We start from the raw sequence: 20,530 nt of genomic DNA, 5'->3' as shown, positions 1-20,530 counted from the left end.
TATCCATCTGATATTATTTCACTCCTTTGGTTTTTTTAACTGTCTTAGGGGTTTTTTTGTCAGCCTTTTCAAAGCAAAAAACAAAACAAAACACCTCCCACACAACGAAAACAAACAAAAAGCTAAAAGCACAAAACCAAAACAAATCCAACAAAAACCACCAAACCCAAACAAACCAACAATTGCCATATAATTAAATCGATTAGAGCTCTTTATAAAATGGCTGTTTCAATACTCCAATATCTAGTGTGGGGAGGAAGACTGGCAGCAATCACTGGAAGGTAGAGAAGGGCTGAAAATCAAGCTGACCTCTGTTTAGATGCATTTCATGAACATATATGATCCTTCAGGTAAGTTTTTCAAAACACAAATCTTATGCCCTTCTCAAAAAATCAATAAATTAAGCGGGAGTGACTCAATGCAACTGCGTTAAAAACCTTAAAAGACAGAAAATCAACTTGAACTCGAATGCAAAAAAGATGTGGTCAAGCCAAGATGTCCTGTGAGCTTGACAAGCACTCCACGCCCTGAAATCTCAAAGAAGGAAGGGCATTTCCAGAATCTTCTCTTATTAATTTATGTATCTGGACACTTGAGATGCAAAAGTGGTCACATCCCTGCACTTCACTCTGCCAAGAAAACAGCTCTGCATCAGAGAACGTGATACAGAAACTCCGCTGACCACCAGTCTGAGCATGGGATTTCTAGGCATTTGCACTACACAGAATATTTAGTCTGCTTCACGTATATTAGTTTTGTTTCTAAAAGAAACCCTGCATTTAGCCAATCTGGCTGTCTGCAAAGCCACTGTCCAACTGGTTACCAAATGTGAAACGAGAGAAATGCTACTGAGAGCCAACTCTCTGCACCATGAAGCCATCAACCACCAGGAGGAAAAGCCATGAACTTCACAAATTCATACAAGGGATGAAAGTGTGAGATGCAAATATCACTGAAGTGTTGTTCAGATACTGGACAATTTCTCCATTTTATACTCTAATGTTCACACAAACAATCAAAAACCCCATAAAAATACTACAATAAAAATATAAATAAGCCCAAGGAATTCTGAAGCTTGCTGCCTACTCTCATTTCTCTCTCATGTGCATTTGGTGCTAAATGCATGGGCAAAGTCTGTTCCAATGCAGTGCTTGCAGATCTAAAGTTCCTCTGCAGGGGAAAGCTGCCTCTCTCCAACCAATATATTGTATTTCCCAGATGTTTGGGAGTTTGCTGGCAGGAGACAGCGGCAGGGTGCACTCAGCCAGTACCTGACCTTCTCCTTGGTCACTGCACCTGGACCCACAGAGACAAAACTCAGCAACCACTCCCAAGGGAGGAAAAGGGCTGAAGTGGCTGCATCTGCCAGGAAGAAAAGCTGTGTTAGGACCCAGAGAGGGGAACTACCTCAAAGCCAAGTGCAGCTTCTTGAACAATCAAGTGATCAGCTAAAAACACACAACCAACCTCCAAAATAGGACACATTTTCAAACCTGACTCTTGACTTTGGAAGAGTCAGCGGGCCATGAACGTGACACAGATCATCTGAAGGGAGCTGTTTTTCTTAACAGGACAGGCTGCTTAGCTGGTGCATGAAAGCTGCCAGAGTCCTTGATTTATCTCAGCTTTGACAGAGCTTGCCTCCTGAAATGATAAGTGTGTGATCAGAGATAACATTCCTAACAGAATTGCTCCTTGCCTGCTGAGTGTGTCCCACTCCAGCAGTTCCTGGAAGGCTTAGGAAGCTCCTCCTGAGAGAGGAACCTCTCTCAGTTCACCTCCAGTATTACCTTGTGCTGTAAAATCTACACATTATTCCCATGAGATCCTGCCAAGGTTACTCCTTTACACAACATTTCCACACTGAAGATGCAAGAGGGAACTGGGAATCTGAGAACAATGAATTCTTCCCAAAGGGAAAATACCTGGCTATTTTACTAGCAGCAATTTTTCAATAATCATGCAGTACCTCTAGACTTGCCTTTCTCAGCTTGCTGTCTTAATATCTGACTAAGGCACATGTCATCTCTTGTCCAGTATTTTGCACAGACTTAGCTGTGGCCTCGGGGAATTATGCAAATTCAAATAAAGGAGTCTACTTTGAAACACATGCAAAAGCAGGAAGGAATTAATGCACTCTCAGGAAAATCTTCATTATGGATTTCCCAAAGCTTGTGGTCTTGTGGTAATGTGAAACAGTGTACCTGTTTGTTTTCACTTGTCTTTTCCAAACACCTCAGTTACCTCTACCTCCACACAGGTGTTTGAGAACTGTGTCAGATAAAACAAACCCTACAGAAACAGCAGCATATCGCCTTTGACCAAGTACTGAAAAGGAAGATGGGAACTTTTCCAGGGGAATTTAAAAGTGATGTGGTGAGCTCTGAGTTTGAAGTGCTGGAAGTCCTCATATTCCCTTGCAATTAATTTCTAAGAAATACCTTTTGGGGTAAGGTTTCTGAAGTGTGCTATCAATTCAGCAAACATTATCACTGAGGAACAGAGAAGGCAGCAAACAAGATCCAGCAGTATTTTTAGATTCTCATTTTTCATCTGGGTCCATGTCATGTTGAGTTTTAGGATTTTTCCTAGAAGTTTCACCCTCACCCGCTTCAGTTCCTTTAACTGCCTGTTTGTATTCCAGCTCCACTTCTCATCCAAGGGCCACAAAATGCTTTACAAGTGCTAGCACACTAAAACAAACCTATTTTGGAAGTAGGTAAGTACTGCAGAGGCATTGCACAAGTCCAGACACAGAGATTAAATACCAGCAAGGCAATCTCACAAAGCCTGGTGGCAGTGCCAAAACCAGGATCCAGAATGCACAACACCAAGCACTTCATTCTTAGCTTCACTTCAAGTCAAGAAAAAGCACTTTAATGTAAGAAAGTGCCCAGCACTGTGTGCACAACAAGAAAGGAAATCTTGATATCGAGGCTCATTGTTAGATGCTGCACATATTCAAACAGTAAGTCAATTAAGACATTAAATATAAATAAGTGCAACTGATTGCTTCTGAAATGCTTTGCTTAATCCTCTCAAAAATTATTATTTAGACACTGTTAACAATTTCTGTACTGTGCAGCAACAGATACATAAACCACATACAAGCAATTCTAACTTGACTGCACAAGGGTGTTAAATGGAATGGATTTTTTTTAAGTGCTAGTAAGAAGTTCAAAGTTTTACATCTGGATTCATCTGCCCTTTTACATTTATCTTCTCTTTTAGGAAATTTCTCCAGGAAACCCCTGGCAAGAGCCCAACAGACCTGCTGCATTCCTGTCAGTGCCTGTTCACACAGCCTCACCTCAGGAACTGCAGAACTGCTCAGTTCCTGGGGGAAGCCCTGAATTTGGATAAGCACATCTTCAAAGACAAAAAGGGCAATGCAACACCTCCTCAAACAGACACTTATTTGAATTGAAATACTTCATGGTGTGTCAGTTTGGGCTGGGATAGAGCTGATTTTCTTCCCCCAGTAGCTGGTACCACGCTGTGTTTTGGGTTTGGCGTGATTTAACTTTGGTGACTCCCTGATGGTTTTTTGGCTGTAGCTAAGCAGGGCTCACCCCGAGTCAAGGATCTGCAGCATCCCACGCTCTGCCAGGGAGCAGCTGCACAAAAGGCTGGGAGGGAGCTGGGCCAGGGCAGCCGACCCCAAATGGCCAAAGGGATATTCCATCCACAGAATGTCATGAACAGAATATAAACTGGGGGGAGCTGGCCAGGAGGGGCTGATATCTGCTCAGGGATTAGCTGGGAATCACTCAGTGGGTGGTGAGCAAACTGTTCTTTGGGGTCGCTCCTCTCGCTTCATTACAATTATTATTGCTGTTATTCTAGTAATTTACTTTGTTTCAATTATCAAACTGTCCTTATCTCAACCCACGAGTTTTATTTTCTTTCTGATTCTGCTCCCCACAGTTGCCAGCTGGGATTAAACCATGACAAGCTGCCATTAAATGTCAATGCTATTTTGATACAATGCCTCACCTTTCTCTCTTACTATCCCAGAGTATTCCCAAGCCCTCAGGAAGCCTGAATTACTCTGCTGTACTACGAAGCCGTTACATCTTGAGTTTTCTGATGTTTCCCATTTGGTCCGTAACACATTCTGCTAAATATAAAAGGCCTGAATTCAAAGGGAGCAGTATGACAAGAAAAACAAATTCAAGATACCCTGTATCCATGCACAGCGTTCAAAATGTGCTAAACCTGAAGAGAGCCCTCCTGAAATTCTTCTGTAATGCACATCTACCAATCCTAACAGTAATAACTGAGCTGTCCAGAAGATGTGTTCTAGTGAGTCAAAGCTCTTGGGAATTTTAAATGGCTTATGCTGGAACTGATCAATGAAACTGCCCTTAAATCGACATTCTCAAGATCTCTGCTACCGTGTCAGGCTCCACCCTCACACCATTAGTCAAGAAATTCTCCCCAGCAAATTGGGGATCTAAACAGAGAAATGGGGAGATTAAGCTGTACAGACAGAAAGGTCCTTCATCAAAAAACCCTCTAATGCAGAAGTACCCAGCAAAGTTATCAAAGAACCACTTCTAGTGCTGGCCAAGAAGTTTGACAGCATTAATTCAGCAGCACATGAAACAAAAATCAGTGAGATGTTGATATCTACTGGTCCCCTAAGCGATGAAGAACAGAAAACCTCCCACCCCAAAACCATTCTAATGTGTATAGGAACAGCTGACAGCTAAAACACTCAAGGGATTCTGAAACAGACACCTCAGAAACAGACCTATGAAGGTGTAAATCCTCCTCCACACATTCCACCACGGCCAGCTAGAATTAAGTTCTCCATTCTCAGAAACTGTCTGTAAATGTGGAAGCTCGTTCTATTCCTAACAGTGAAAAACAGGCCTGACCATTGAATGAAATTGAAAACTCACGCATTTGTCTCATGAGCGTTGCAACCATGATTTTGGTTAAAGCAGACTGCTCGGATTCCCAGAACAGACACTGACAAAGCAGTTGCTTACTGCATCAGTAGGGCTGAGCATGGGAACAGCTGGCAACTGCATTGATCTGACCTTTCTCTGCTTTTAGTGGAAGCAACCAGAAGTGAATATAACCAGCCAGTTTAAGATCAAGGTCAGCTGTGATTTGTACTTATGTCTTTGAAACAAACAGAAATTCATCTAAGTTATGTTTGAGGAATAGTGCTCCCCACGTGCAGATGCACGAAGTAGCAGCATTATGTAATGAAGGTGAGGAGTTCAGTATCTGGTTTAACAATACAGGAAAGTTGCCTTCCTTACAGCAGAGGTTCAGAATAATCCAGGAGCGTGGCTATTTTTGACTCCTGGAAAGTGGCCAGTGCTGTCACTGGTGGGTGGAGAAGAGAATCGGGGGAAAGGAGGTATTAGGTCACCTAATCCAAGCCCCAGGGAGCACTGCTAAGCTCAGTACTCCTTACTACAGCTCTTCTGGCAGGAAAATCTTTATGTTTGTACAGAATTCACTTTTACTGCTGCCCAGATGGGTTTGCAGTGCTAGAGCTACAATGTAAGTTACAAGGGGATTTTAAGCCTGGTAATCACTCGGGAGCATTGGTAAGTCACTAAGCCATCACCAATCATTCTCCATTTTCCTGGTATCATCTAGGATGTCAGAGCTCTCCCTGGCATTTTGATCAGCTCTATCATATGCTGCCTGGCCTCATTTCCATTCTCTGAAAGAAGCTGAGTATGGGAAGGCTGAAGAGGTTAAAATAACATTACTTTGCAAGCGTAAATTTCTATTCAAGGTATGGTACCTCAAAGAACCACCTGGGATGAGGCACATCCAGAGACTGCCAGGCAGAAAAAGGAAAAAAAAGAAAAGGCCACACTAGATTTCATAGCCATGACTTTGGTTAATGATGTTTCCCACTTTTTGAGTGAAGTATTATCTTTATTTTTGTTAAGTAAGTTAGAAATTAATATTCAAGACTGATTGTCCAGTTATGATCCAAACCAAAGCGACCCCTTTTATGCTGCTAACAGAGAGCCTCTGCTACCTTATGTACTACATAACACTTTGTATCATTTATTCATTTTGGCATCTACTTCTTGCCACTTGCACGTAGCAGACCACTGCAATCTCTCATCAGCCAGGTGATCCTCACTGTGCAAATCACACCAGGCCTAACCAAGGCTATTTCCACCTAAAAGTAGTGGAAACCTCCCTGGCAAGTGCTCCAGGCACATGGCTGAGATCACAGAAGGTGCAAAGGCAGGGGCTAGGAGGATGAGGAAGTGCCCAGAGCAGGAGAAGGTTTTGAGAAGGACTTGGGGTGTTGGTGGACAAGAAGCTCAATGTGACCTGTCAAGGTGCACTCACACCCCAAAAATCCAAACGTGACCTGGGCTGCACCCAAAGCAGTGTGGGCAGCAGGGGAAGGAGGAGATTCTGCCCCTCTGCTCTGCTGAGACCCCACCTGATGCTGCACCCAGCCCTGGGGGCCCAGTGCAAGAAGGATGTGGAGCAAGTGCAGAGGATGCCACCAAGGTGATCAGAGGGATGAGACATTTCCCCTGTGAGGAAAGGCTGAGAGAGCTGAGGTGGTTCAGCCTGGAGAAGTCTCTGTGGACACCTCAGAGCAGCCTGTCAGTACCTAAAGGGGCCAGCAAGAGCACCGAGGATGGAATTTTTACAAGGGCATGGAGTGGTGAGATAATGGAGAATGGCTTTAAACTGAAAGAGGACAGGTTTATATTGGGTATCAGGAAGGAATTCTGGGTGATGAAGCACTGTCCCATCCCTGGAGAGGTTCAAGGTCGGGCTGGACAAGACCCTGAGCTAGTGGAAAGTGTCCCTGAATGATCTTTAAGGTCCCTTCCAACCCAGACCATTCTATGATTCATCCTACGACTTTTTCACTACAAATTTTGCTCATTTTCTATAGAAACTGGTACTTCTAGGTCCACGTGGGATAATGGACAACATTTTGATCACTAAAGACCAACCCATGAGAAACCTGAAATTTTATCATGCATAATAAAAACGTGGAATGTAATGTTTTCAGGTTCCTGTTCAATTTGTGATCAGACTCAAAACACCAACTGTGAACAGCTGTCTTCTTCCAACTGCTCAGCTAATAATCACTATATCTCTTCTGAGGCAACATCCTACAGATTTCCATCATCGCTGGAACTCAGAATATATTTAGACATCAAGCATGTCTTTACCTAATTTCTACCATTTATGTCAAGATTATCAGGTGCTGCAAATGAAACAAGCTGAAATCTTAGGCTGGCAGTTACAGGAAAAAAATATAGTGGGGAATACTTGCCACAAGTAAAAGATCCACATGCTCCAAAAAGGTGCAACATCTGCTCCCCCATTCCGTTGCATACTCTTCTATTATCTACACTTATACACTTTACACATATACTATTTACACATATAATATAAATATTACACATATCTATACTTATATATATTACACATACTCTTGTGTAAATTTTACAAAGCAACCGAATATTCCAAGCAATCCAGAGCTTCACACCTTAGTGGAAGTTTTTTCCTAAAACTAGGAAAACTCTTGTAATTATATATGTAGATAGTTACATTAAAAATCTTGACACAGTTCCAGGAAGAAAGCTTCCAAAAGACTTACTACTGATTAAAAATAGTTTACACATCAGTTCTGATGTGTTTTCACATCAGCCTGGAAGTATTTAAAACATCTCTTGGGTAAAAAAAAATCCTATTTTTAAACACTTCTACCCTCAAGCCATCAGATAAACGTTCTATAACAGCAGAAAGGAGGGTTATGAAATTTTCCTAAAAAAGCAAACACAGCCTTCTGGGATGACAGCAAACATGAGAAATGTCAGACTAAACATACATTTTTGAGAGAAGATGTAAGCTATTAAGCAGGGCACAGAAGTGCCATCTCATCCTTAAAGAGCATCTGCCCAGTTTTATCTGGAAAGCCCAGGATAAACTCTACATCATCAGATCAGCCCAGGAACCAATTCACCTTCCTTCATAAATACACACCAAAGAAGCAGGAGAATACCTTTGATGTCTACTCTGGATTATCTGCTCCTTCCCTGGAGAGGATTTCTATTTGTTTTGATTTTGTGGCTTTTTCTTTTGCTAGTTTTGGTTTGGGTGCTGTTTTGGTTTGGGGTTTTTGTTTGTTTTTTTTTTTTTAATTTGGTTTTCTCCTCCTATTTCTTGCATTTTAAGACACATCACCAACTACCTGTCTTAATAAATTACGCTGCTGATCACAAGCAGGTGGTAAAACTGCAACTCCCTTGTTCTAATTTGCATTGATTTTTAGTCACTCTTTTTTTAGAAGTAGTTCCTTACACTTTTTCATCGCTGTTACAGAAGTCATGATGCTAGAGAACCACAGGCACAGAGAATGTGAGGTATCAGTGCAGACTGAAAAGAGAATTGGGGTGAGGGTTGGCTCTTCTCCCACTGCTACACTTGGTTACTCCAGGTTTTACCTGGCTTCCTACATTGGTACAGCAAGGGAGTCTGATTTCTACTCTGATGGGGGGCATCTCTAGAAAATGCACCTCCCTTCATCCTTTATTTGTTTTTCTTCTCAATTCATGAAGCAAACATTTGATTTCTGGAGAGCACACATGTAGCTGCAGAGTTTACAGCTCTCCTGATACAGAACAGTGGAGGCTGCTGCTGTGCTACATCAAAATGACATTTCTAGCTCATGCACCAGCACATGGAGTTTCACACTGACTGCTCACGGCTCCTCCTCAGAACTAAGGCCCATCTTCACCTGAAAACTGGCACAGTAATGAAAAACTACAGGGGAAATTGCATAAGGCAATTCCCCCTCTCCAAAGAAGGAAATTTTACATGTAACAAAACTGGTTTGTGGCTGTAATCCTGTGACCTGTCATTTAAATGTCACTCATCTGGCCAAATATCATTCAAAACTGAACTTTCAAAAACCATCTGCTGCAACAAGCTTTTAGCTGTGGATGGTGCAGCAGGAAGCAGGAGAAGCACACGAGGAAAAATTACAGTTCAAGTGCCTAAAGTAGAGTAACTCATTGTTTTCTGGGGGCCAGGAAAATGCAGCTCAGAACCACGATCCTGGTCTGTTTGTCACGGTGAGAACATCACAGAAGAGACTCTTAAGGGTTTTGAGGAAGGCAGGTCACCTCCTCAGAAAAGACAACAGCCCAGCTGGAGACGCGGGATTTGGCTACAAAGCAGAGTATTTACTCAGTTTCTGTCCTTTCATCCCACCACCACGGCTGTCAGGACCCTCACCTGTCACACCCCGCGTCCCTGGTCCCCCGTGGGTGTGACTGCCTTGTTCACACAGCAGGACCAAGACCCCTGGCCTGCAGCAAGCCACCCCAAACAACCTCCTGAAGACACCGAAGTGGGAAGCCACAATACTGAGAGCACAGCTACCAAAGTCAGCTCTGCCAAGGCAGCAGAATGTCTCAGCAAGGGGCTTCTCAGCGGGTCATGCACAACGTGCGCCCTGCGCTCCGAGCAAACCACAACGGAACAGCAAAATGAAATAAAACCACAATACAGAAAGAGCCTGAAAGGTAGGACTTGGCAGAGGCAGATGGCACGTGCCATGGAGCTCCCCGAATTTGCCTGCTGTGTATTTGAGATTGCTAAAGCTATTCATTCCACTGTCCCCCAGTTCTGTAGCCCTGGCAGCATCCCTCACCTGGAACCAGTGGAGGGACAAGGGGGAGGACAAAGAAAAACTCAGAAACCTGAAGTTTGTTTGGAATTTATTCCCTTGATCGTTTCACACAGTTGAACAAAAAAAAAAAATCTCAATTTCACAGCAACAGGGAAACCACGTGTTACATAATTTAGAGACACGCACACCCAAAACAAAACCAGGTTAAAACAACTGCATAAATCAAAGTCTTCAAAGGGACTATAAAGCGGGGACATGAAGCCTTTCTGAGCACTAAATCATCTCACTTGAACATTATCTGTCACTGAACTTATTTTATGCACAGTCCCTCCTTTTTTCTCCGAGGGAAACAATCTCCAAATAGTATTAACTCAAATTCCACTTTTCAAAAAAACCAGACTTTTTAATTCCGCAATTAAAAAAAATAAATTCCAACTCTTTCACACAAGCTTAGTACTATTTTTCTAAGACAAAAACATTCAATGAAGCTCTTAAAGTGCCCAGAAAAATTCATATCGCCCTTCAGAATATACACATACAAACAACAAATATTCCAGTGGCACAAGTCTACAGGTCTGAAAGCTATAGAGAGGAGGAGGAGGAGTTGGGAGCCCAGTAACTCGCAAGAAAAAGTGTTCTTAGCAGGATCCAGCCATGAGCACAAACTCAGCACGGGCTTATTTTGTACATATCCTTCTCAGTCCTCAAAATGTTTTTCAGGATTTTTTTCCCAGTGAAACTCCATCAGGTCAGCTGCATCTCCTGCTTTTAAGGACAAATAACCTTCCCACCACACCTTTTGCTTTCCAAATTTTCTGGGCTTGAAATTGCCAAATCTTTAGCATTCTCCTTCCCTTTATGCCGAAGGCACCCAAATCCTGATAAGAACACTGAAAAGGAACATGATGGACTGGGAACAGTCAAAGCACTTATCCTAAATTCCTGCCTTGTTATTGAGGGATGATTCACTGGGCACTCAACCCTGGTTCTAATCAGGCAACTGCACACATCTCCTCAGCTTCCAAAAACGCAGGGTCTGGTTTTAAAGTTTGTATTGTGAACGTTCCAGAGAGAAGGCAAGCTTCCAGCAGATCTCCCTGCAGTTGTAGGATACCCCAAAAAAGGGTGCAGCCTCACGTGCCATGTCCTGCTAAACGCACCACCATGGCTCCTCCAAGCAGAACAGACAATAGGCACGCCAGCAGAGGAAATAGCTTTCATCCCAATTTGGTGGTGCATCCTGAAATATGAATGTTTTCCTTTTTCTTTTTTATTTTTGGCAGGGAAGAGAGTGGGATATATTTGTCAATGTTCAGTGGTTTAAAAACGAAGGCACCTCCAACAGAATGTCATGACACAGGATTTGTTTGCTGTTATCTTCCGTAATTTAATGGTTAAATGAGAGCAAATTAAAAGAAGAACAAAACCCAAAGGTGAATAATAATGAAAAGAAGTGACCGAGCAGAGGATTTCATCAAGATGTTTGTTTGCACAGCAAACAGTATTGCTTTGAGCTAAATCCTTTTCACAAATAAGGCATGTTCAATGTATGCAGAACGGTGAAGAGGCAATGTTTAGGAAAAACAGAGGCAATGTTTAGGCACAAGAAGCTTATTCTTAAACAGAACTATAGATTTGTGGGGTTTTTCAGACACAAAATTGAATTGTGTGCAAATAATATCGGATGCATTCAAAAATACTCCTTGTGCTTGGATAGACACTTAAGATCCTTTTCCAAATGTGGCTCAGATAATTTATTTTAAAGGACATGCCATTTAGAGGAAACAGCCACTCTTTCCCAGCTCTCCAGGTCAGCAAAAGAACTTCCTCATGTATATTGCTTGCTATGTACAACAGCTCTTGTTTAAGGGTCTACTGTGAAGGGCTTTGCTCTGAATATTTCTCCCTGAAAACACTTAAGGCACATCCATAGGAGGATTTTAACTTTTCAGAGTGCATACCCATACCGTATAAACTATGCATTTATGTGATATTAAAGCAAAAGTCCTATTACTTCAACTTTGCATTGCATTTTTCAGTTTTTCCTACCATCACTTATATTTTGTTTCTTAATCTTTCACAGGTCAAGTAACTAAAGCAAAAGATCTCATGACCTGGCTTTTATTGCTGCATGACTATGAATTTCCCTAGGCAGTCTTTCCTTTATGAACATCCTATTGCTGATAGGGACAGCAATGCATTGTTGTGAAAACATGAGCCTGAAATGGGAAATATCACTGCCTAACATCACCCCAAGGAGCATATCATAAAGCTGATAGGGGTAAAGACTGTTCCAAGTCCATCTGTCGAGAAAGAGCTGAAAATTCGGAAACATTCTTACAGACCTTTAGAACAAACAGAAGAACAGCATTTGCATTAAAAGCACATTAAAACCATATCAAGTACTGTAAATTATACTAAAAAAAAATTCCAAGACACAGCAGTTACAGATTATCAAAGGGAGAGACAGTTGAAAAGCAGAAGGGGTTTTTTGTTCGCTTATTTTTTCCCTTGGCAATAGCAGCATTTTGGCACAAAGGCAAACGCAGAAGGTAGAGAAAAACAGGCAGACAAGGTACAGAGAAAGTTACAGAATCTACCACAAGCATGCCACAGTTCAGCAGGACCAAAAGCACAGTAAGAGCTGTCCCCAACTCCCCTTTCCCAGACAGAATGGCAGCCACTGCTCAAAAGCTTGTTGCCACTTCCCAAAAGCTTGTTGCCACTCCTCACCCTGAAGGCTTCCAGAAGCCACTTTGGCCATAACCAAGGGCAGAAGCCACGCAGGCTCTCTGCAAACCCCTCCCAAAAAGGGCGATTCCAGCTGGCAGCTGAACAAATATCAACTTGCTGATCACAGAGTGTGACCAGGGAACACTCAGAGCTCCCCAAATGCCAGCCAGGACTGAGGACACCCAGGCAGGGACTGACAGCTTTAGCAAAGTTAATCCGTGCCAAACAGGTTAGTGACAGCACAAGGATGGTCACAACAAGCCCTGTCTCACCTCACCTGACTAAACCTGCTCAAGGCTGTTTTGTGGTTGAACAGATTTTAAGCATCAAGCTGGCTACAGAAAGGTTTGGTGGTATAGCAAAGGGGGCAGTGAATGTAGGGAGAAAACCCATGCAATTCACATCCACTGGGGATTTCATGACTACTGAAAATCAGGCTTTGCATGAGGCAACATAAAGCTCCCTGAAAAAAGCACTTTTGGCAACTCAGGGCTGAATTTAACTCTCAGGTATGACATTTAAAAATGGCTGCCTTTCTATATATTCCACAATGGATATCAGTGTTGCACACCTTCCTCTAAGCTATCCTTACACCTCCACCAAATATCAAACCTGAGCGTGTTACACGCTTTTCTGCTTTTACTTAATCCTTTTAGAAACAACTAACACTCTGCACCAAGACCTACCTCACCACTGAGGATTAGCTCAGACCTGGGGGCCTGAAATTGCTATTGCCAAAATCCATCTGGTGGTTTTGCCTTAGAGGAAGTAAAACACTTTCAGATGGATGACCTGTGCTAGGTGAGTGACCAGATGGATGAAGTGGAGGCTTGGAAACAGAGCTCTGCCTCTGTCTTCATCTCACACAGGTTTTTTTGCTCAAAGTATTTGTCTAAGCTACAGTGAAAGCTTGCAAGAAAGCATATACACAAATAATTCAAATTCAGGAGTTACACTGACATGTAATCTTACAGACTCCTTTTGATTAATCAGGAATAATGTCCTGTTCCTTCCAGTGTGTAGGTAAGCTCAGTAGTTCAAAAAGGTTTGTTTTCTCAAACCATAAATCACTGTAAAAACCAACACAGGTTTCCAGACCTAGCAAGAAGGGGAGCTGAAGGTACGTACCTACAGGACATGACTGTTACTCTAACAGAGAACTGACCTGCCTTTAATGCCACTGTGGCTTGTTTTTAAACTACATTAATTTATCTTCCTCCTGCTTCTTAACCATTGCTGAGTCAGTAGTTGCATGATTTAAGTAAATCACACTGCAGAAAGAAAACAAAATTCAGCCACTAAAGGTCTTTCTTTAGCACAACAGAGGCACTGCTCACCTCTTGGACCACTGAGCATCCTCCTGCCATGCACCAACACCCTGCCTGACCCAGCCAAGCTGAGCACGTCCCAGTGCACTTTGGGCACTGCAAGGGGCAAAGCTTTACAAGGTCCAAAAGCTCTAAACATTACGCTACAGTTATACGCTGCTTTAAAAAGGGCAGAAAGCAAACAGAAGGAGCCCTAGATTTCAGGTTTTGCCATTAGACAAAATGGTGTCTGTTCCATCTTACTCCTCTGGAAGTACTGCAGTGCTGCTACAGGATTGTGCCACCACTACAGAAGGAGACATCTGGTTTATAGCTGATTTTTCTCTGATTTCTAGAAATTTATCACAAACTATGCCCTACTGTTTGCTCTGATTAGTGATCATATAGGTGCTATTTGCTGAATGTTCCTTTGTAAAATCAATTAAACGTGATTTGTTGGAAGGACTAAATCATAGCTCTGCCAGCAGTTGCTGGGATAAACTAATTGATAAATATAATCAAAATCTCCTCCTTCCAATTCTCATCACCTACAGCTTCACAAAACGCTTGATGGTCACATCAGTTGCCCTATGCATCAATAAATATTTTTTCTATTCATCTTTAAGAATACAAAAAAATAAAGTTTTTTCACTTTCAGAGAAAGCAGTTTTAAATCTACCCAGTTATGCAAAAAATGCTGTAGTTGACACATCTGTCCATAACATTTTGCAAGTATTCTTCCCTACCCTTTTCTCACTTTTGCCATATGGAAATTGCACACACACGAAAGAGGAAATCTTGAAAGTAACTACACTTCAAGAATCAACACACTAAGAATAAATTTCTATCAGATTGCGTCCAGTTACAATCTTAGAAACACTTGTACAATAATATTAAGTCAAAGAACACCACGATTTTTATCTGCTCCTGCGTTGTTAAGGTCTTCTCAGCTGGCACTATGAAAACATTCTTTTCTCCAAGTATTGCTCTAAGTACGTTCCCTTTCTAAAAGCAGCTATTCAGCTTATTCATAGTCTTCTGGACCATGTACTATAAATTAATATCTCTACCTCTTTCTGACATCACAAAATGAGCACTTGGGGGCTGGGCAAACGAGCATTTGTAGCACAGACACTTCTCTTGTGTTAGAAGGAATTAGAATTTCAAGTTAAAAGGGGAAAACTCCGTCACAGTAAGACACACGCGTCCACCACCCCATTTCCAAAGCCAGGGCCAGGAGCAGCACAGATGCTGGCAGAGGGAAAGGCACCACGACCTGCCGGCACCACGAAATCCGAGGGCTTTAAGGAATCCAATCCCATTAGCTGCCAGACACCCAGAGTTCCAAAGGAGACACAATCCAAAGATAATGGGATCTTCCCCATTCAAGTACCAGATAAATAAAGAGAAGCTTGGGAGAACGAGAAACCACACCCAGAATTCAGGAAAACACAGAAATCCAGTTCGAGCTATTCCAGCGCTTCAGAAAAACTTTTAATTTCACTGACACTGAGCTGCCTACTTTACAGCGCTCTTTATCTGGGCTGACTCAAAGGAGACCCTCAACTGAGCATCTGTGTTTTCCTGGAATTCTTCCAAACAACGTCCTTGAAAGAACCGAGAACATCTAGGCCCCAAAGCCACAGCGCAGAACAATATATTGAGATTTCCACGTAACACACGAAAATTCACACGGCACCGCAAAAAAAAAACCAAAACAACCCAAACAAGAGTTACACAGCTCCAAGTCGGCTCGCACGAATTCTTACTGCTCAGCAGGCTGCCCACAGAATTCCCCTAGGATCTGCCCGAGAACTTCCGACTGGACATAGAGAAAGGGAACCCCAAAAGCCAGCAGCTGACACATGAAAAAGGAGTCCAGAGGGTTCTGGGCCACGTGGTGCCCAATGGAGGAGAGCGTGCTGCGCAGGCGCTGGCTCACCACCCCAACTCTGCCCACGAGGCCGAGCGAGTACTGCACCACCCTGCCAAAGAAGGAAGCGGAGCTACCTGGGGCTCTCTCTGCTGAGCTGGGGATGCTGTTGGCCCGTCCGCTCCCGGCGCTGGCCATGGCGTCCTGCAGAGCTCCTTTGGGGTCCTGGAAGAGCGTGGGGGAAGGGGAATTCACGTGAAAATTGAAATTGCTGCGCGTAGCGAACGTGCCGAGCTAGGAACTGAGATACCCCCGCGACCGTGGCATAAGGCAAGGTCTGGAGAACGAGAGTGTTTCCTTCTCAACTGAAGGTTTAGTAAAGCTCTGAACAACAAACTGGGTAGCCAAGAAAGTAAAGCAGTAAGATCCCTGAAGTCTGCTCCTCTGGGAAATAAAACAGGTACCGTTTTTAGTCTTAATTTTGGCATCCATACTGGGCTGGATCCATTAGCCTTCCAAAAAGGAGTACAGCTTCAGCTTGTACTGATAAAACCTGAGAAGCAGGCAGAAGGACAGGCACCACTGCTAGCACAAAGGAAAAGATAATTTAAGGGAGAAGGGCAGTTTGCAGCACTCAAGCTAAACACTGAACTTAAGAAACCAGCATGAAGCTTGCTCAGTGTACGTGAAAATACTGAAATGAGGAGAAAAATTAGGTGCCTTGGACTATAATGACAAAAGCTGAGAGACTTTTCTGTATTACACAGCGTCTCTTCATCCTATATTTACAGCACAAATACTGCTATTATGATAGTATAGGAAGGGAGATATTCTGTCTTTTCATCCAGGTTCCTGTTAACACACAGCAGACCTTCAGAAATGAATGCATGTGACCTCCATAGCTTATGCAAGTGGGGTAGAACTTTATGTTTCAAAGGAAATGCAAACAATTTGTTTCATCATAAGTAAAACCATGGAGAAGAAACAAAGCAAATCCAAAACTGGTAACATTATTCATTTAGTCTCGGCATACACTGAGAAAGCATTTCAGCTGACAAGAAAAACTAATCAAAATTCTGTTTTGAACAAGATAGCATCTCATTTTATAATAAGTACCATGAAAAGAGTAGTACTAAGTAGGGGAATTGCTTTTAAATAAGATTTAGTTGAGCTGCAGGCTTTCATGATATATAAACCAACTAAATGCACTCTGAATTTCTCTCCTTTCTGAAAAATCCCTAAACCATCACGCACATTTCCTCAATGTTAAGAATAAAAATCTATTAACACAGCATATTAGATGAAAATAATGAGTTACCTTTCCTGACAGAGGACCCACTGCTGGCCTCTTCCTCTGAGCATAACCGGAGACTCTGTAACAGTAGTGAGGTTTACAGTAGAATTTACCTGCAGATAAAACAGAAACGATGGTCAGGAACACAGGAATTTAGCACAATATAAATGTCCATCTCATTTGCAACTTATTTTCTCTGCCACTCTTGTTGCTCTCTAATTTCTTGCTATATGCAGAGGCAAACACTGGCTGAAGTTTGAGCTCCAGCCCTGCTCTCTCCCCTTGTAACTAGCCTCCTTTCCATTGGGTGCCTGACAGCCATTTAGTTGAAAATCCCATCAAACACCAAAGCAAAGCTGCGAGGCTTGTGTGGCATCACATGCTAACAATGCGGCAGTGTGTGAGGAACAAAGAAATCATCACATGAAAAGCTGGCAGAAGCACTTTTGGAAAAAGCAAGAATGAATACAGCCAGCAGAGCAAAGTGGGAGAGGACAGTGTTAACTCCCAAAGAACCATCTCTCAAAATGCACAGTGACTGCTTGTGGAAAGGACAAAGATTCATTTGCACAAATAAGACCTTTTGTGATCCTGCTGGTTTTACTAAGCCCCAGAAGTCTAGAGAGGTTTTTCACTGCTATCTGAGCACTGCCAGGAAGACAGAGCAGCATCAGTGATGCCATCATGCAAATACTGCTGGTACTAAAAAAAGCAGCAAACTGATGCCTCATAATTATCTCTGTAATTATCACTGTACCTTTGTCAGTATCCTGCTTGGCATTTGCAGCCCACAGCACTCTCCACTGCTGTGCCATTCCTAGAGCTTTACAAATGCATTCCCAACACATATTCTGACCTCTGCCTCTTCCTCTAGTTTCTCTGTGCTAGTATTTGCAAAATGCTTCATGATGGAAAAGTGACAAACATCTTTCTAGAAATCTTTACTTTAGTAGGTGTTTCTTAATATTTACTCTTACCAAAACCCGCTTTTTGAGATTGTCTGGAATGAACAACTGAACAGCTGTAACATAAAAATTCTCAGACTTTGAAGCCTAAAACCAGTCACTGACTGCAGAAGGCTGCAGAAGGCTTGTCTGCCCAACCAGCTAGATGAACAGCAACAGTGTGTGTATAGCTTTGGGTTTTTTCCTCTCAAAGAAAACCCAGAATGAAATCCAAGCTACATTTTCACAACAATTACAGCAGGTAGAATACCACAGATTTGTTTAGCCACATCTACTTCATACACACGCACACAAATGTTAGGCACGTAATATTTCAGACTGAATGCTATAAGCATGCTGAAAGCTTTGTGTTTGCTTCACTGAGAACTATCTGGCCATAACTGCACACACAAGCAAGCTTGCAGAGGGAATCCCTAAAAATCTGGTGGTAAAAACTGTTTCAGCCCATACTTCTGACAGAGGAGCTCAATCTGTTACTCCTTAACAGAAAGATACTAGTGAGTGCTCAAAATAACAGCAGTGTTCCAGAACACTTTTCCCCAGCTTTGGTTTCTGATAAAGACGTTACTTTTATATGTTGATTGCAAAATTACCACTGGCCCCTTTAAACTTGTGTGCCCAGTCTGCTGACCTTCCAGCCAGGCAATAAAGGGGTTTCTATTCCTTACTGGGAGTCTGGTTTGGTGATTTTAAGTTTCCTCAACTCTTCACAGCCCAGCAAGTCCATTACTTAAAGTCATTATATAATGCATTATGAATACACAGTTTCAGTTCTTTTTGCCCCTTAAACCAGATGGTGTTCCCACAGCTATTGTTCTACCCAGTATATACTAAAAGATTGTTCTTAGTTACACACAGTGGATACCCATCAATTTCAATCAGCAGTAGAATATCTTGGAGTGTCATCCTGTGACATCAGTGTAAAATTTTTACTTCATCTTTGCCTCAGTCAGGGGGGAAAACTACTGGTTGGTATTAACACTTTTTCCTGCTATTCTGTTTTCTACACCATCATGTCTGAAATAGAATCCTTTGCACCTTACTTGTCACTAGTTTTACATCATTTTGCACTCATTTTCCCACTGAGATTGGATTAAAGATAGGCAATTGTGTAAGAAAAGAAATGCACACCTGCTGATGTGAATCAACACTTACCTGAAATGCTTTCTCGTACAATTTCTTCAGAAAATGTGACATTTTTGTCAATCACTGCTCAAAGATTGTAATACATAGCCACCCTTGCAAGGAGAACACTTCTCACAAGTGATGGATGATCTCAAATTATTACTTTCAATAGGCACTTTGTTGATAAACTGAGTTTCACCTGCTGCCATATTGTCTGGTTTCTCAGACTTGTAGGGTATATCTGAAGCTTCCCTTAATTCTTAGCACGCTGGATTCTTTTAATTGAGGCATCAGCGAGTTTTGTAATCATATTCTTTCCTCCCTAGTCTATCAGATACAGAAAATGAGTCATTACTGAATCATCAGTAACTACTGCAACAACACTCTCTAACACTGACCTACCTCTACTCAACTTTGATCTTCTATTTTTTCTATATAAACAGAACTTAGCTTGTAATGACCTATTATCATGGGCCCCTGATTATGAAGTTGCTATTTTATTTCATCTAAAATAAATATACAGAGTTGGACAGTTGTGCTATCTTCAATAACAAGCTGAGTGCATTTCTTTCAAACCTGTTGTTTTCTCTTAGGTTGTATTAAACACACTGGAGTTTTATTTAAATACAGATGAGGAGAGTAAAAGGTCTAGCCCTCAAACTCAGCCTGTAAAGCTTTTTAAAGCCTCCAGTTATTATTTGTTTCCCTGCATTCTAGCAGCTGTTAATGATGCCTTCAGTTTTAGCTTTCATATTATCCAGACTCTGTACTGCATTAGTGTGCAACTCTGAACTTCATATCAAGTGTTAGAAAGTTCTCCTCACAGTTTATTCAGCCAAAACAATCCTTTGCCAGCCTGAGAACCAAAGGCTCCATTGCAGCTTCAGGCCCCAAAATTATAAACAACAACAAGTTGAGGGGAGCAACCTGGGAGGATGGGACTCCATAACCTGAAACTGTAATTGGACAATTAACCCCAATATGGAAATGGACCATAATTTATAAAAGTGTGAAAATTCATGACCCATCGTCCATCTTGGGTAGAGCCTTGGCCAGGCTCTTGTACTGCCCAAGGTGTGTCCTTTGAAGGCCTTTCAATAAATACCTCCTTCATTCTTTTAACTCTACTCTGTCTCCAGACATCATTACGATGTTGCATTTATTTCTACCAGTCTGGCTGCCCTGCTGCCATGGATGACCTGGCCGTGGGAAATCCATGAAGCCCCAACAGTTTCAGAGAACTGGGGAATGGAAGTCACCCTCTTCCCTAAGTCACCAAATACTTTTAAAGTGACCAAAGAGCTTCCAGCAAAGAGGCTGGCGAGCAGGAGGCCCTGTCCCTTACCGTCCTCGATGTCGTAGGCGTAGGAGGACAGGCGCAGGGTGGTGGCGCAGTACTCGCACTTGAAGCAGCTGCGGTGGAAGAACTTGCCCTCGGCGCTGAGCCTCTCCATCACGTAGACCCGCTTGCGGCAGAAGTAGCACACGTCGCTGCCTCCCAGGTTCTGGGGGAACTCCTTCTTGAGCGAGCCCTGGGCACAAACAGGCACGGCTGAATTGGTGCGTGTCCGGCCTCAC

At 42.5% G+C, this 20,530-nt stretch overlaps 1 protein-coding gene across 3 annotated transcripts in view; it reads right to left on the bottom strand.

The window, feature by feature from the left end:
• The window catches only part of MICAL3 (microtubule associated monooxygenase, calponin and LIM domain containing 3), a 173,064-nt gene that overhangs the window by 50,111 nt on the left and 102,423 nt on the right, over positions 1 to 20,530 (bottom strand). For all 3 annotated transcript variants that reach the window (XM_040061041.2, XM_040061040.2, XM_040061039.2), the window contains 3 exons: positions 20,298 to 20,484; positions 16,887 to 16,975; positions 15,706 to 15,793 (listed from right to left, as the gene is read on the bottom strand). In XM_040061041.2, coding sequence (XP_039916975.1) covers positions 15,706 to 15,793; positions 16,887 to 16,975; positions 20,298 to 20,484 — 364 coding nt within the window. The remainder of the gene's footprint in view (positions 1 to 15,705; positions 15,794 to 16,886; positions 16,976 to 20,297; positions 20,485 to 20,530) is intronic.

The sequence above is a fragment of the Hirundo rustica genome, chromosome 4, assembly GCF_015227805.2.
Source record: "Hirundo rustica isolate bHirRus1 chromosome 4, bHirRus1.pri.v3, whole genome shotgun sequence".
NCBI classification, from domain to species: Eukaryota; Metazoa; Chordata; class Aves; order Passeriformes; family Hirundinidae; genus Hirundo; species Hirundo rustica.
Note: the sequence above shows the minus strand (reverse complement) of the source record. Positions and strands in the feature narration are given on the sequence as shown.